General features: G+C 39.4%; 1 protein-coding gene across 2 annotated transcripts in view; it reads right to left on the reverse strand.

Moving 5' to 3' along the window:
- Nucleotides 1-17,593, reverse strand: part of LOC115010099 (tumor protein p53-inducible protein 11-like) — a 28,399-nt gene that overhangs the window by 3,409 nt on the left and 7,397 nt on the right. For both annotated transcript variants that reach the window (XM_029434509.1, XM_029434510.1), the window contains 5 exons: nucleotides 6,851-6,990; nucleotides 3,185-3,243; nucleotides 2,977-3,025; nucleotides 2,357-2,453; nucleotides 328-429 (listed from right to left, as the gene is read on the reverse strand). In XM_029434509.1, the coding sequence (XP_029290369.1) occupies nucleotides 328-429; nucleotides 2,357-2,453; nucleotides 2,977-3,025; nucleotides 3,185-3,243; nucleotides 6,851-6,979 (436 nt within the window). In that variant the 5' untranslated portion in view covers nucleotides 6,980-6,990. The remainder of the gene's footprint in view (nucleotides 1-327; nucleotides 430-2,356; nucleotides 2,454-2,976; nucleotides 3,026-3,184; nucleotides 3,244-6,850; nucleotides 6,991-17,593) is intronic.

Below are 17,593 nucleotides of genomic sequence, written 5' to 3' on the forward strand. Positions count from 1 at the left end.
GGCTCCAAAGGCAAAAGGAGGAATGCTTTTAAAGGCCAAAAACAGTTTCAATGTACATATAGGCATGTGAGCGCTGTTTTAAGATGGACTTGATAACATGTAAACAAATACTTTAAAATAATGCAAGGCTGTGACTCCACACTCTGAACACAAGAGGGAAGTATCAACACATACATTTACAATATTCTCTGGTAAAAATCAATTCTGACTAACTGTCTCAACTCTGTAACAATCAAAGTGAGAGAGTGATTCTAACAGCTACAGACAAAAGGACATAAACAGAACTGTAAAATAATGTATTGGAGATATGAGATGAAATGTCTTTACCTAGAAACTGGACGGCAAAGTAGCACGCTTCACTGAGCAGAGTCCACTGGATTACGATCTTCTCTGCTGTGTAGAGACCATTCCACATGATGAGGGCCAGGCCTGGAAAAGGATGTGATAAAAGGGAATTTATAGAATCAGGGGTATGGGAAAGAAAACAGAATAAAGGAAGATCAGGGAAAAAGACTCCTACATATCCAAGCGCAATTCCACTAGCAAAAGTACTATGGTGTACATTACATTACATAATCATTCAGTCCATGTATAACCATTCAGTGTTTCTTTCTTTGCCATAATTGTATAGTTTACAAGTTACAGAACACTTGACTTGTATATAGATGTTTCTTTTTATTTATTGTTAGTCATTGGTGATTTTTATATATATTTATATATACATACCTATTTGTTTTAATTGAATAGTCCTGTCTATTCTCTACCTTTATTTGTCCAGCTTTGTTGTCTTTGTTCCTAGCTGTTGTGTCCATTTATGTGTAAGTATATTGAGATCAATGCAAGAAAACCCAGAGTCTAATTATTTTTATGTGTGCACATAGCAGCCCAATAAAGAGGAGTCTGATTCTATGAGAACAGTTTACTTGTAGCTGTCCTCCGGCTGTAATCTGTGATGCAACATGCACACGGTGATAATTGGCTTATTGATTCTGTTGAATGTTCCACCTCATTGATTTTTATAAAAGCATTTAATTCCCTGCCATTCTTCCTGTTCATTTTCCTGTATTTCACGCTCACCCTCCCACACACACACACACACACACACGCGCACACACACCAGTGTGGCGATGGAAACGAGCAGGGGTGGGCAGAAAAGTGGGAGGGCTGATGGACAGTCTCCCCTCCCTGCCTGATTCCATCTGTGTGGCAGATGAGACCCTTTCCTTCGACCCTTTTACCGCTTCTTGTCTTAGAAGACATCACACATTTTCTTTGCTAGTCCCTCCAGCCCTGCTGACATTTAAGATAACAAAGCACCTCTTTTGTTGGCCTTATGAGATGGAGAGCTGGTTCATTCGTATCTTCGTCCACAGAGTTATGTGTTTAAGGCTCCTCAGGCAATGCAGTAATCATGCAGAGCGTAATTTTTTATTTGTTCAGATTGTACATTATTCAGGTTTTTTGCGATATGTGTACAATATGTAAAGAGAGCAGAATGAGCTTTGAGCTGAGAATGAGCTTAGTATTCACACACATCTCTTGCAAGGGAGGAGGAGGGAACACATTGTGCTCCTATATCTATATAGGGTCTAGGTGTTGATGTTCTGACACATGTTATGGCCTGACTTAGCTGAAAGTGGAAATGTACTGAAATTATGCAAAGCCTTTGCTCTCACCCTTCTATATTTCCCTGCTTACTTTCCCCTGAAGGAGCAACCAGCCTCTCTGCCACAGTCACATCACATCAATAAGACATCACAGACTAAGAAGGCCATTAAAATGATCACAAATTCCATCATTATCTGGCATATTTATTCACATCGATTGTCTCCTGTGGCACAGAAGTGCAAAAAATGTAATGAAAAAAATTGCAATGTAGAGAAATACACTGCCTCCTCTTTTAGTTCCAGGCCAACTCACACACATTCATAGAGTACATACAGTGTCCTGCTAGCCCTCACTACGTTCCCGGCGGATTTAGATCCGAGTCCACAGAGGCAACTGGAGCCCTTTCTGTGAGCATTCTTGAGAAGTGGTCTCTGTACTCCTGTCAAGTCATTATATAGTGTACACACACAGAACTGAATAATATTAGACAGCCTCTTTTTGTAGACTAAAGGGATGCTTTTAGAGCAAGAACAGAGCTTTCTGTACTTCATCTGAATGTGCGTGTGTGAACTGTAATGAATTCATTATCACAAAAGACCATGTGCAGTTTAGCAATGTGCATTTTTGTGAATGAATACATTAAAATGGTGTGTTAGCATACTTGCAGAACAGCAAATGTACTTCCACATCCATAGTTGCAGTATATTCACTGTACTGCAAATATGCATGAATAGAAGTGAAGACTTACTAAGCAGTGCTCCTCCATAAAGGCGAACGGAGAGGCTAGTCGTGGAGAGCTCCTCCTCAAAAACAACCTCATATAGCTGGTTGGGAAACACCAGGGCCTGTGTAGGAAAACAAAGCACAACACAACTCTGTCATATCAGCACAACAGAATTCTGTCCTCCCCAAATGCGCCAAAAATGCAGCAGCATTGACAAAGTCTTCCTGTCTGTGAGTTAGAATCAATGTATGACCTGAACACTGTGGACATTGAGTGTGTATGTATATATATATTCCTCCGTAACGGTTGGTGGAGTTTTGCGAGCTGTTGCCAAAAGAGCGCTTTGCCAAGCCAATCAGGAAATTTAATTGTTGTATCGGTGTGTGTGTGTGTGTGTGTGTGTGTGTGTGTGTGTGTGTGTGTGTGTGTGTGTGTGTGTGTGTGTGTGTCTATATCTATATATCTATATGAAACAATTACTTACCGTAATTATTTTTAAAATGATATGCTGAACTATGAAGCCTTTTATAAAATAAAAAAAATGAAAGATTTTATAATCATGATAATTTCAATAAATGAATATACAAACTTTTCACACACTACTTTGAGATACTTTGACAATCACTGATTAAAGCAACACTTACCATCACGGCCATAACTGTGAAACCCACTGCTGAGATGAGTATCCAGACCCTAAAAAGAGAGGCATTACATGACATACGGCATCCTTCCTGTAAGCAATACTGATGGCTCATTTTAAAAGATGTTAGACTTCACTAGAAGTGACACACAGATGACTTTACACAGTGTGCTGTGTTAACTGTGAGCTGGTCTGTGCAGTTGAAATCTCACCTCAGCCCGATAGGCTCTCGACCTGTAAACTTCATCTCATTTCCGAGCATCTGACTGATCTGTGAGCGAACAAGGTAAGAAAAAAGAAAAAGTAAATTAGTTATGAAAAGGGAAATGTAAAAGCAATCATGTGATCTTAAAATATATCTATTATGACAGCCTTCAACAAAGCATCACATAACCAATAATGTCATAACAACATTTTGTAGTGAATTCTGGATGAATACCAAATACCAAGTGTATGCTAGAAGAAAAGAAAAAACTTATTTTCCATAAATTAATTTTAATAATAGCAACACAAATGCCACAATACTCAATGTATAATCATGAGAGCCTAAAGCATTGAGTGGGAGAATATTTTGACAAATTGAAAGCAATGATTTATTCCTGTTGAATAGAAAAACTATTCTTATTTCATGAAACACAGAAAAATACAGAATGAATCTCATCATGCAGCAATATTGAGAAGACACACCTTTGCGTCTCGTATCACAGATAAGATGCTAGAAGATGCTGGAATGCTAATAAATGTTGACTTGTTTTTTTACTCCGCTTCATCAGGCACTAATATATTCATGTGAACCTCTCCAAAAAACACAAATATGAATGCAAGCATTCTCTATGGCTCCATTTCTGTTTAGTCTGATATTACCAGCATATTCATCTATAACGAATAATATCCATCTATAACTATCTGAGGGCTTGTATAGTGTAGTGATAAAAAAATTAGTTAAATCATCAGTCGATTCAAAGAAAATGTATTAACACATTTGAAAAAACAATAATAATAATCAAACAAAATGATAAAGATTTGTTTCTTGTGTGTTTTGTCAATTTAAATATATTTGCATTTCTGACTGCTTGTAAACATCACCTTGTGATCTGAATTGATAATGAGAAGAATTGTGAACTAGATGCAAATGAGTGTGTATTATGTTTGTAAATGAAACAAAGGAGGTGGTTTAAAGGGCAACATCACTGATTCTTTTTGCATGCGAGGAGGATATCAGCTGAGAAGTGTAAATACACAAGGACATGGAGGTAAACAGACTATCCCAGATAAACCACACAGAGGGCAAGAGAACAAAACAAACCTAGTTTTCTGCCTGAATAGACAGTAACCCACAGAGGTTGTCTGAAGTTGTATTACTTGACTCTAAGCCCTCATCACTCCCCTCTCATGAACAAGTTTCCTTCATCATTAAACATCTCTGCCCTCAAAAACTGTTGTTGTGTTGCAGAGAGACATTGCATCACCAAAACTAAAAATACACTGAACCGTGAAAACCACTAAATCCGAGAAGATTAATTATTTGCTGGCTAGCAGTGTTTAGAGGGAACTCTCTATCAATTGGAAAGTGGTTTTCTGCCTGGCTGTGAAATGTCAGAGTGAATGAAACAAAATGATTCATGTCATAAACTAAAAAGATCAAGTCAAGGGTTTCGCCTTCTACTATCCTCCACCATGTACTGTAGGTGTTACTGAGCATGTGGAACTAAACTGTATTCCATATAGTTGCTCCATCAAATCATAATAAGTAAAAACCTCATGAATTTAAGAGAGTTTAAGGGCTGAAATATTATATATTATGATGGATTAAGATTAAGAGTTGCAGTTAATGCCTATTTCATCTCTCCTTGCACTGCAGCTAAAGTGCCTGTACAGAAATCCGTGTGTGCCGGCTGTGATCACGTGACCAGGTGAATCAGCCTTCCCGTGCCATGGTTTCAGGGGCGTATTTTGACAGGAACACATAAATATTCATAACTGGCATGAGAAATACTCAAAAGGGAAATGAGCGTCGACTGAGGGCACAGCGTTGGCTTAGGGGGGAATAGAGCGGAAGGGAGTTGGGGAGAGAAAGAGAGACAGGAAAAGGAAGAAATGCACAATGCTGTTTGTGATGAGATACGCTTAATCACAGCTGCTGGGTCCTGGCCTCGTCGTCAGTCAACTACATTCAGTAAACAAAGCGTAACTCAGCCAGAGAGCATGAAAAAATACTCAGGAGGAGTAATGGAAGTAGAATCTCTTATTCACCAAACTAAAATTGTGCTTCTCATCTGATGGATGTTGTCAGTTTGTGCAGTCACATTATGTAGATAACTATCACCATTTCATATGTCTCAGTGGTAATTGCCTGGGATAGAAAATATACAGAAAACTTTGTGGTATGTCTGATCTATGAAAGCCTGGGCTTAAGCTTGGTGAGTGCTTTTTGACATGAACACTAAAGTAGTGTACCACTGGGTTAAAACAGCCAACGGGCAAAATTGTTTAGCATAGTTGCACTCACATATGGTAGCACGAATACAAAGCCTCTCTTTCTCTCACTGAAGTATAACTAATAGGAACAGTATTCTTATCTCCAAGCAGGAAGAAACAGTCAGCGGACTAAGGGAGTCCTTCCCTCCTTTGTTTACAGGGACCAAAGGGATATAGTTAGATATAGTTATAGACTATTTCCCCTCCAAAGCAACTCTTGTTATGCAGCGAACTGTCAGATCCCGTTGGTCTCTTTACCACAAACACTTGTGGCAAGGATAAAATACAACTAAAGAGTAACAGCACAATGCAGCACATTGTAAGAGCAACACTTGTAATTATAAATTATGGAAGAGTTAAATAGGGAAACATACTATTCAAATCAGCACATACAATAGATATTATCCAAAGTATTGTGTTACTGTTCCTTAAATAGACGGTTGCTGGATCACCATTTAATCATTACAGCCGGTATCTAACCTCTTTAATCCTTCTCAAATCAAATAAGCTTTATTGGCATGAATGTTGTGGAATTAAGTGTTTCTCTTTCCCCATCAGTAAGCTTTGTGAAAGGATCCGAGTGGCAGATGTCCGGGCTAGGCTCCTTGCTAAAACATTGAGAGAGAAAACAAACACTCAGAAGGGCTGAGAAAAGGGGGGCGTCTTCTCATCACAAGCTATCAGTCACCAACGTATGCCTGCTCCCTTCTGTTCTCTTCTCCCACTTGCCCTGATTAATATTTCAGTGAGGAACAGCTCTGCCTATGTTCATTCTAATGCAATCTTACAAAAAAAGTAATCATTGGGGTCTTGATATTTGAACTCTCTGAAATGGAACAGTCTGCAACTGTGCAGCTCAATGTGCAGGAATATATAGAAGTGTCTTCATGTCTCCTGTCATGAACCAGCATGTGTGCTGTTGTGTTTCGGTATACACATCACTTTGCACTGTCTATATGAGTGTGCAAATGCATGTGAGGCAGGAATATAATACATGAGATGTAAGAGGGAGCGAGTGTCTCAGGGGAGCCAGTCACATCTCAGTGGAGCTGCAGGAGCTCATGGGATTACGTGATCTAGATTCACTGAAGCATAAGGAGCTAATGCACACAATGGGACACTATGAGAGTGATCAGCCAGCCAATTAGCAGCCATTTGTGGCTTTTAAAAAGGAATCCATATCTCTGCTGAGGGTTAATGAATGCATCTGTGGTGGAGTGCCATTCTTGCTTGCGCATTGCTGCAATATCATCCATGTAACTAACGATGGTTTAACGCATGTGCTTACATGTATTACTAAGTTTTGTGCTAATGCATTAGTTATTTAGCTTTATTGTCTGAATTACTGCCCATATTAAATAAATAAAAAACAGGGGGAAAATAATGTGACTTTGTCTGACCTTTGAACGGTGCACTTCACCATCATCATCCTCGCCGCCAACTCCAAGGATCTTCCGGCTCTTCAGACGGCTTATCAGGTCTGTCTGACTGTGCTTCTTCATCAGAGGAGGGTGAGGTTTAGACGACATGGTGCAAACACCTGACAAAGAAGTGAAAAGAGAGGTTGGAGAAATTGAGCAGGAAATAGAGAAAGACGATGAGAATAGATGCAAAAAAATAAATATTATTATAAGAAACATCAGAAGCTTTTTCTCTGTTACTGCCACTTGTTTTGAAGAAGGCACCTCTCTACAACACAGGCAGGAGTATCTTCCAATAATCCCCTTGAGGACTTGACTTATGCAACACAGCTCTAGCAAATAGAGGCAACCCATAAAACCTTCTTGAGGGAAATTGGAGGCAGGAGCCAGACTTCCTCTAGATCTGTAGGGAGGCCAGGAGACACAGGTGCCTCTTCAAAAAGTCAATCTGATAGCAACAGGCAATTTATTTATACACACACACACACACACACACACACACACACACACACACACACACACACACACACACACACACACACACACACACACACGAAGACTGAGGGTCTTTTTAAATGAAATCTCAGCGGCCTATTACTATTTTCTTTCATTTTCTGTAGTTTGGCACAGATTCCTGCTTTAAGCTCTTAGCATGACTTATTTTCACCACCACATGCTGAATAAAGCTCAAAGCTTCACTATTGCACAGCCAGTCAAGCTTACCCTTCACAAGTCAGAAAGTAAAACCTTCACAATAAAGCTGTGATTCCTGCATTCTCCTGCATCTGTTTTAATAGTTATAGTCTTCCAGTATTAATAACTGTTGGGGTTTTCATTTATTTTATGAATATAGCCCATTATCATCAACATTTAAAATGTCTGATCTATCCATTCAGACAATCGATTCTTCAATACAAACACAAATTATAAATGAAAACCATTATTAACATTCCATGTATTTGTATTGTTCTGACCATGTTGTTGGCTGCTAACTGGGATAGCAGGATACACTGCTGTGGTCCTATTGATCACCGTTAATGAAAAGTGCCTGTGGATTCAATGGAGGCAAGCAATAGTCAAATCAAAAGAGATCCTCATCGACTCAATAGTGTAACCTCGACCATGGTTCAACTGGATGATTTACTGCTTCTCATTCAGTAAGTTTAATATCTTTTAATGATTAGGTTTATACAAGCAAGCTTAAGTTTAGCCGCCATACTTGGACAGCATTACATTGTAAGGTCTTCCTGAAATTTTGTTATGCGTTTGGCTGGAATAGACAGGTGGGAACTAAACAGTGTGCTAATCCGACTACATTTCTGTCTTCTGACTACATGCATAAGGCAAGGCTTAACAACTTTCTCTTGTATCGGTGTTCATACGAAGGCTTGGAGCGTCAGTAAAGGTTACACAGCATGTGTTCAGGCTGCAGTTGTCAAACATTCCTCTTGGACTCCCACACAGAGGATGAGGGACCAGACTTTCTCTTTTCTGTAATTATTATAGAGGCACCACAGAAGGAAAAAAGAAAGGACGAGAGAAACTTTGGTTTTTCTTTCCTCTTCTTCGCTAAATCAAAAGTTTGATGTGAAAATACACGAGACACTTGTTTTTAATGCTCAATGAATCAGTGCACTGATTGTGATGAGACATTATTAGATTAAATAGACTGTGTAAACATGTTTTAACTGTTTAAATTAAAAATTGTTCAAAATTCTTATTGTCGGTTAATTATTAACATCCCTTATTGCTATAACAAGGCTGAAATATAGTATTCAGCCCTACTGTCTACCTTCAAATCCTATTTCCTTATTTCATGCATGCAGTATCAAAAGCAACCACATTCTACAACCTTCCCAGAGAAGTATACAGACAAATCCTCCTCCCTGCTTTATTTACAACATGCAGGGCTCGTCTGAGGCGCAGACAGAAAGCATGCGTTGCATAACATCGCTGTAAATGGCAGATCAACATTCAGGGGGCCACATCAGAATCTGTGATAATGCAGTAAATACGACACTAGTAAATCACATATTTCTCTAGACATAACATACTATTGCACGTCTCTCCATTTGAATCTCCTCAACAGTGCTTCTTGACTTGCCAGAGTAATGCTGATGCAGTTGCCTAGCAACTGCCAATGGACCAATTACTTCTTAATTACTGAAAGCACTTTTCACGATTGAAACCATCTTTGGTGATGAGTTCTCTGCTGAACCCAACAGTGACTCCGCTGTCATTCTCCTTGCTGTCGCAGGTGAAATCTTAGGATGAATGAAGACTTTGATCTGTGTTCAGTCAACTGGAGAGAAGCCATACTTTCCTAATGTGTAGCTTCTTGTGAGCCTAAACTACTTGAATAGTGACCATCTCATGTGGATGATGAGTCAAACATGAAGACGAGAACAAGGTTCAAGTTGTGTAAAACGATGAATGGACAGGATTAATAAAGAGAAACTTGAGTTAAGAGCAGATCATCCGAGACAGAAGTGCATTTTTAGGCTCCCAAGAGTAACATTTCAACATTCATTGAAAATGTATCGAGATGCTGTAAAGATTGAATAAATAGGTATGCAAAGGACTAAGAGCTGCGTACAAGGACGGTTTGGTTTAGTATTATTAGTACAGCTTTAAGCGAGAGCTCTTGCTCGTGTTCCTGCGTGTTAAAGCAATCAAGGTCTCTTCAGTAAGGTGCTTGTTTTACATTATAGAGCACGGATTTCTGTTCTTTCAGGTGAAGGGTGGTCTCTCTGGGATTTTTTAAAATAAAAATGCATCAGTGTTCTGGTGCCGGAGAAGGAAAAACATCCATGTTTGTTAATTTGTGCTAAATTCTACAGTCTCGGCATCTGTGTCACCATCACACAAATTAGTGTTACATGTATAACTATTTTTGCCATTACTGAAGATACCAGAAGAAAGGTTTGCCAGGATCCAAAAATACCTCCAGAACACTTCTCATCTCAGCAAGACAAGAATCAATAATCAATGCTATTATATAAAAGGGATCATTTTCTAGAATACATAGTTATTCCTGCAGTAATTGTTTAATAAGAGCTATTTGTATACGGGAAAATCCTATTTCCCATTTTAAGCGTATATTACTTGAAAGAATTTAAATATATGGTGAATTTAAAAACACCCTGACTAAAACTGAACACACCCACGCAACAAAACATGAGGGTGGTTAAGAGGACAATCATTTGCAGATTACTCAAAAGCGTTGATTGTGTGATGATGACATGCATATAATACCCTCAAGGAAGATGCATCAGTGATGTATGCTGGACAGGGTTATTAATACAGCTTTCTTCCATGTTCTGTGATCATGCATGTCTTTGCAGAATATCAATGCATTTACCTCCCTGAGGGATAAACAAGAGAGGGAACATATCAATGAATATCATTAGTGTGTGTGTGTGTGTGTGTGTGTGTGTGTGTGTGTGTGTGTGTGTGTGTGTGTGTGTGTGTGTGTGTGTGTGTGTGTGTGTGGAAGAGACCAGGTTAGTCCACTTGGAGTAAAAGATGAAGCAAAATCCGAGAGTTGATTAGCAGCAAACAATATTCTCTCTGTTCCTTGGTCATGGTTTTGTGACATAACATGTGCTATGAAAATGAAAATCTGCTAAACATAGGAGTAAGATATTGTGGAAAAGGTGCAAACTCCCTGAGAGATCTCTGGTTAGCAACAAGAAAGACGTTCTGTAAAAATATAATTGTATCATAAGAACAAAGCAGTGTGTGGGTGTGGAGGAGCCACTGTGAACAAATGTGTTACTCAAAATAAGAAATCAGACTCTACAGCTTGCTCATCTCCTCCTCTTTTCTATAAATAAGACAGTTGCCCAGTAGCCTCTAAATCCCCACCACTATGTTTGGGATATCTAGTACATCGAACACTTCAATTCAACAGACTCCAGAAACAAGAGAGAGCAGTTTATGCTTAATGAAACATCTGTCTCCAGAGCCCACTAAGAATAATTTAGTGACCTTAGTAAACGTGTTACCTCTCATGGTTAGTGTTAATGCAATGGATTTCTCATTGCCCTGAAGAATACTGGAGCTTCAGCACAAGAGCCTATACCATTATGCTGCAGCAGTAGCTGGAAAAGTATTCTGATGACAAAATCATAGCATCGCTGACCATGTGTGACCACATCCAATGACCGGGGAAGACTGAGGCACAAGTTCTTCTTGACTCAGGCCAACATAACTGTATCGTGCCCTATGGCAAGCGGAGATGGGTAATTGCAGGACTCCACCCCGAAGCTCTCATCATTTCAACAACAACCTCAGACACCTACTCAACAGTGACAAACTGATTTACTGCCACTACCTCAAGGATCTGTTTTTGCATAGATATGTGTCGTGCAGCACCATGAGGAATTGTGATTAAACAGGAACAGCATGAGAAATGGCTTTGTTTACCTACTGTAGACCATGTGTTTGGGCATTCATGGTCTGTTTCCGAACTGTGAGCTAATGTATTAGCGCACAAACCATAACTGAACAGCAAACTTCTTAGACATTACTCTCAACCCGAGTTGTGTTTCAACGTGTGTTTCCTCTGCATTCCAGTTCTTACTATTCCTGTAACAGATAAACGCCTTATTGTTTTCTGATCTACTCTCCGTGTTGCTGTCCTCTGTCAGAGCTGCAATGAAGTCCATGTATCCCTCACAATGTTCAATACTGATTCACTAGAGGAAAAAAAGCACTAAACAATATCCCCATCAATATTTATTTATTTTGGTGCCTAACCTTGGTGACAAATGAAACCTTTTTGTTTTTAAAGCAGTTCATTTTCAGCAAGTCATTACAGCTCCAACCAAGCACTGCTGAGAGCAGTAGATAAAACACTGTAATGTTCATACAAGGTGTCGACACCTGGGCTGTGATAGCACGACACCCCTGGTGTTAGTGTATTATGGTGTGTACCGTGTTATGAGCCTGGGTCATCATGTGTTTGTTGTGTTGTGTGTCAGATCTCTCTCCCCTCAGAGTGTGTGCATGCGTGTGAGAGTGTGTGCATGCATGTGAGAGTGTGCAAGGGTGCTGAAACAGGTGCAGCCTGTGATTGGCCATTTCCTCAAGTGCTGCGTCCTGATTGACCAGACCAGATGACATCAATCCCTTTTAAACTGCAGCCTGACCTTCAAAATCGGCCCTCGCCTCTACTTTTCCCCTTTTTCCTCTACTGCTCCCAACAAAGAGCCAGTGTTTAATGTCCTGAGATTTGTGCGTAAGTTGTGTTTTCAGTGTGTTTCAGTGTTTCTGCTTGATGAATTGTAAGATCAGAAACCAAAGGAAAGAAAACAAAACCCCTAGCACCTCATGTCATGCAGGGGTAACCCAATTACTGACACATGACAAGTCTTAAATTGTGCCTTTTCTATTCATGTGGCCTGCGTGATTACACTTGACATATTCAGTTGACGTGACTGATCAATATAGCTCAGTCAAGGGTAGGCACTGGTAACTGTGATCTGCACACTATATCGTGCAAGTGAAGGGATTGATGCTGTAGATCAGGGGTGCCCATAAGATCGATCGTGATCACCCTGAAATTCAAGTTTTTTTCTTGCCTTGCGCATTCACATTCCCTCCTCTGCTCTGTTTCGCTCCCGACACACACACCTACAGTCAGAGACAGAGCGGAGGAAAGGAGAGGAGTGAACTACGCACCAGCACCCCCCACCATCGTCGCACGGACCTCAGACAGCACCAGCTGTTTTTTTATACAGGTAGATTACTGTGACCTGGTCATTTTAAAAGTAGCTCACAAGCCAAAAATGTGTGGGCACCCCTGCTGTAGATGTATCCAGGTGTTAAAACCCAGATCATTTTCTTCAAATCATCTAAAGTAATGAATTTCCTGCATAACAGATGCTGGCTCTGATGTGGAAATTACAAATTACAATTGTTGCAAAGGGGCAGAGAAAACAGATGAACACAGAAAGCTGTGCTTCTGACAGCTGGTGATAAACAAAGGACAGTAGAGAAGGGAGTGAATTTCTATCTTGAGTAAGAACAGGCCAGCAATGCATACCCTGGAAACTGTACTCTATACAACACAGAGATGATCTGTATACACAGTCAGTCTGGGAGAACTGCTCCTCAGTTACTATCAATGGATTATTGTGCTGTGTTGAACAGATTAATGCTGTTAAGTCATCTGGGGACAGTCACCATGGGATAAACTAGTCCTAATGAATCCTGGGATTCAGGGTTTCCCTGCCTAATATTCAGTTATTACATCACATTGCAGCAAGGGAAATTACGCTCTTGTTGGCCGACTTGCTCCAACTTGATTATGTTAGAGTGTTCCTAGAGTGTTTACTAAAGATCTTTTGGGAGTCACAATTACATACCAAGTAGAGTATCCCAGGAGTCTTTGTCACAGTAATAAGAAGTTATAATACATCTGTTCAGGTAAGGTTTATAACAATGCAAATCTGTCGAAAAACATAGTTTCAAAATTCTATGAATCATCATTGAATGCTACATGACTACCCTCCTCATCAATTGAAATAACGATCAAGAATGTGCATTTGAGAACAATTTCAAGCGTTGTCCAATGAACTCAGCTGAATATATAAATGTCCAAATCATCATATATGTGTGTCAATACCAAACCACAGTGAGGGACTGTAGTTTGACTTGGCACAGCTTTGTACTCAAACTCACAAACACAATGTATAGTTCAATGGTGTGTAAGAAAGAGCGGTGATTTAATTTTTTACCATTTATGGTATTGAAAGGGAGCATCACAGAGGCCTGCCAGTGACTGTTTGGCGTTTCTATCTATGGAGCCATCTTGACATGGCAGGCTCACTGTGAAGCCAACGCAGAAGCAGCAACAACGTGGTGAGGTAAAGCAGAGCTGACACACAGCTGGGAGGTGAATGGTCTCCTCAAGGGAGAAAATCCATCAGCGCTCAGCAGGGTTCCATCACACATAAAGAAAAGACGACAAGAACGATGTCCCGCCTTCAAACGTACACACCAACAAAGCAAGACACTGAAAAACAGCCAACCAGCCATTATTACTACTGATATATAATTGCTATTATTATTATTATTGTTATGCAGTGACTAACAATTAGGGTTATTGTTGATTTCCTAACCTCTGCAGCTGCATATTATTGCACTGTCACTATGATTTCAAGATATGCTGCAATTACCTTTGCACAGTAGTGCTGACCGATACATCGTAATATCATTGTCATCATGATATGAACATGTGTGGTTAACAAATCGCAAGAGACTGCCTGAAACGCGATAAATAAGAAAAAATATTTTATTTAGGGATGGTTACAGAAACCCGGTAATAAACGTTCCCAGGGCTAAAGACCGCAGCATTTATTATGACGCTGCAGCCTGTCCCCTGCTCTGTGTCAGACAACCACACTTTTTACTGTAAGTAAATGCTGTAAAACATTTGCAAGTTTAAGCTAATACTATCCCAATACACAAGCATAGCGAGCTAGCTCAGCTAATTGTTACAAACTAGCTAAAAACAAAAGCCGTCCTGTATACAGTCTGACTGTTAAGTTTAGTTTGCCACATATCTCAAAATTTGTCGAATTCTTGGACAGGAGGAAGAACTGATACTGATGTTTGTGTTCTTCATCTTTTCAAGCTTCACTCATGTCAGGAATAGGCTGTCGTTTGTGGTTCTGTTGAACTGTTTTGCATTATGCAGATCTTTTTTTAGGCTACCCTCTTTGTTTTAGCGCCTTCAGATTGCTTTTAACTTTGAAAGGCGCTTTACAAATACAATTAATTATTATTATTATTATTATTATTATTATTATTATTATTATTATTATTATTATTATTATAAATGGGTGGACAAAATAATAGAAACAGCTCAGTAGAAAACACTACAATTGAACGGCATCATAAACTGAAGCCTCTAAAACGAGCACACAGTTGAATTCACTTTTCTCTAAAAACAGTTTCAACTTCATGAAGGTTTTGTATATGACAGCAGTCTTGTTAGCTTCTTGTTTCTAATAAACTGGTAACCGAGTGTACAGCATGTACATGTCTCTGCAGAGTTAAGTCAGAAGGAATTAAGTTAAGTGGAGTCCCAGGTAGCCGGAAATACCAGATCAAACACTTGTTGTCCAGGGTAACGGTTAGCCAAAACAAATTAAATGATTGAATAAGGCAGGCTTTAATGACGCACAAAAAATTATTATTAGTGGATAAAACTCTGCACCCAATTATTTTCCCCTCACGACTGCTGGCATAGACAAGAGATTGTTAAGAATTTCAGAAGTAAACACTACTCGCAGACCCTTCACTACACAAAACACCATCACAGTAAAAGTGTTACTGCACTTTTTGGATTAAGGCAAATTACATTTCACTACAAGATCATTGTAATCTACAAAAATGTTGTTCCTTTTGCTTGTGGGTAACAATTAGATTGATCAATTTCTTAAAATGAACAGAGCAAAACACACAGTGGAGCCTTTTAGAGTCCTGCTGTGAAAATAATGTAGCTTGTGAAAATAAGTTATTATAATGGTTATGGGTTTGTTTTGTCTCAAGTCCATCTTGGTAAAAGCTGCAAGAAATCGGAGTCGCAACGGGTAGTGATCAGTAATGCAGACAGTTTGAAATTACAGCAGGTTATTAAAGATTGTAAGAGTGTATAAATCGAGGTGTCAAAAATAGGCACTTTTTAGTTTCATACTCAACAAAATAATGTATTGTGTAGATTCCTGGGTCTTGTAAGGTTAGAAACAGGAATGTTGGTAATGAAACTAACAATCATTTGGACATCGTACATCCCACAGTAGAGTCTAGATAAAAAATATATTTTCCTCCCCTTTTCAGTGAGAGAAACACACCATGACGAACGCACTGTACATAAATATGTGGGGTGCAGAGGTGTTCAGTAGGTTTAGTTTGAGAGAATAAAGGGAAAACTGCACATTTGGTCTGGGTTTCCGACCTACAATCTGGGCATCAAGGTATAATGCGTATTACATGTAAGCAAAACCATGTTGTTTCTCCATCAAGCTCACTCTTTTGTTGTTTAACCGTGTGCCATCTTTCCAACCTGTTTACATTTGTCTGCTTCTGTGATCTTGTTGATTATTGTGCTGAAGAACTAAAAGGGAGTGTGATAATCTGCAATTTGCAAAAGTGCTAGGGAAACCCACAGGGCGGCTGGGAACAATTACTTTCTCCATCTGTCAATGAGTTCAATTAAACAGCTTTCTGGCTGCCCACCTCCTGGAGCCCCCCAATTGTGAAAAGCAAGTAAATAGAAATACCTTCTCTTCATGAATTTTGAAGTAATGCAATTGTTAATATGTAAAATACTATATGTGCTACCAACAAATACTGCTTTTTGTTAGCCCAAATCAATGCACCTCTTTCACAATATACACAACAATGTTATTTGCACTGATTTTTGATTCCTGTGGTGTCCCCCAATATGTTTCCAGCCTCCCACTTGTTCTCTCCTTGCACAGCTTGTCTTGCTTGTTGAAGCGCTACCTGGTTGCTAGGCAGCCCTGCTGGATGACGAAGAATACTCAATCTGCGTCACTAAAGGATCTCTTCAGGTGAAAGTAATAGTTAGGTAAAAGGTCAAAAAGAGATCCTAAAATATTCCACATGTTCATTTTGCCATGTAGTTCCTTTCGTTTAAATATTTGCATTTTGATTATCTGCCATCTCACTTCCTCCCCTGAACATGTGGAAGAGAGCTTGCCATATACCGGTAATCATATGATCATCTTTCCAGGCAAAATAGTGGTAATGGATGATCATACACGTACGGCGAATGAGTTTGCACAGCAATAAACACACTTTTATTGCCTATAAAGTTCAAATGAGCCAACAAGAGGGTTTCACAGTAACAGCCAACAACCTCAACATTATTGTGCGTCGGTGCTCGTCAGCTTTTCCAGTATAAGGCCAGAATCACACTCCACCAAGAGCAACAACTTCCATCTTGTTGTCACACACTTGAAGATTGGGCAACAACGCAGGCTCCCTCTCTACATGATAAGTGACTGTGTATACATAACTAAGGATCTGCTTTAAAAAAAAAAAAAAACGTGTAGTTTACATTCTAAAGTTATAGCGATGACGTATATACAAACACAGAAAGAGAGAGGAGGGAGATGTTTCACAAGTTAGACATGGGCTATTCATCCACCAAACGTTGACATTTTGTTCACCTCGTTGTTTAATGGTTATAGCAATTATCTGTTATTTTAACTTACATTTTACTGACTGAATTTCAAAGTTGTGTGTTCCAACTAAAAGCAACAAGGATTAATGATGTTGACATTTCCTTTGCCGGTTGGCCAGTGTGACAAATCACATCGTTCTATAGCTCACACTACAAGAGCAATGAAAAAAAACAAATAGGATCGCAATTATCATGGATGTGCTACCTTGCTCAGACTTTACCAGCAAGAAAGCTAGTTATGACTTTGGCTGGGTCAACAAAGTCATCCGTGATATGATAGAGTTTGTTCTCAACTCTAATGGCTTTAGAGGCAGAAGGGTTCAGAATACAGAGCAATACATTTTCGGCCATCATTTTGTCACAAATACCAAGTAGTGCAGCAATGCCACACAATGCTTGTTTATGTCTCAGCAGCTGACGCAGCTGTGTAGTGCTGCTAATTTCTTACTTGTACTGAAACAAAACATTTTTTCCATGCCATAATTAGGGGAATATAAACG

The sequence above is a fragment of the Cottoperca gobio genome, chromosome 6 (genome assembly GCF_900634415.1).
Source record: "Cottoperca gobio chromosome 6, fCotGob3.1, whole genome shotgun sequence".
Classification (NCBI taxonomy): Eukaryota; Metazoa; Chordata; class Actinopteri; order Perciformes; family Bovichtidae; genus Cottoperca; species Cottoperca gobio.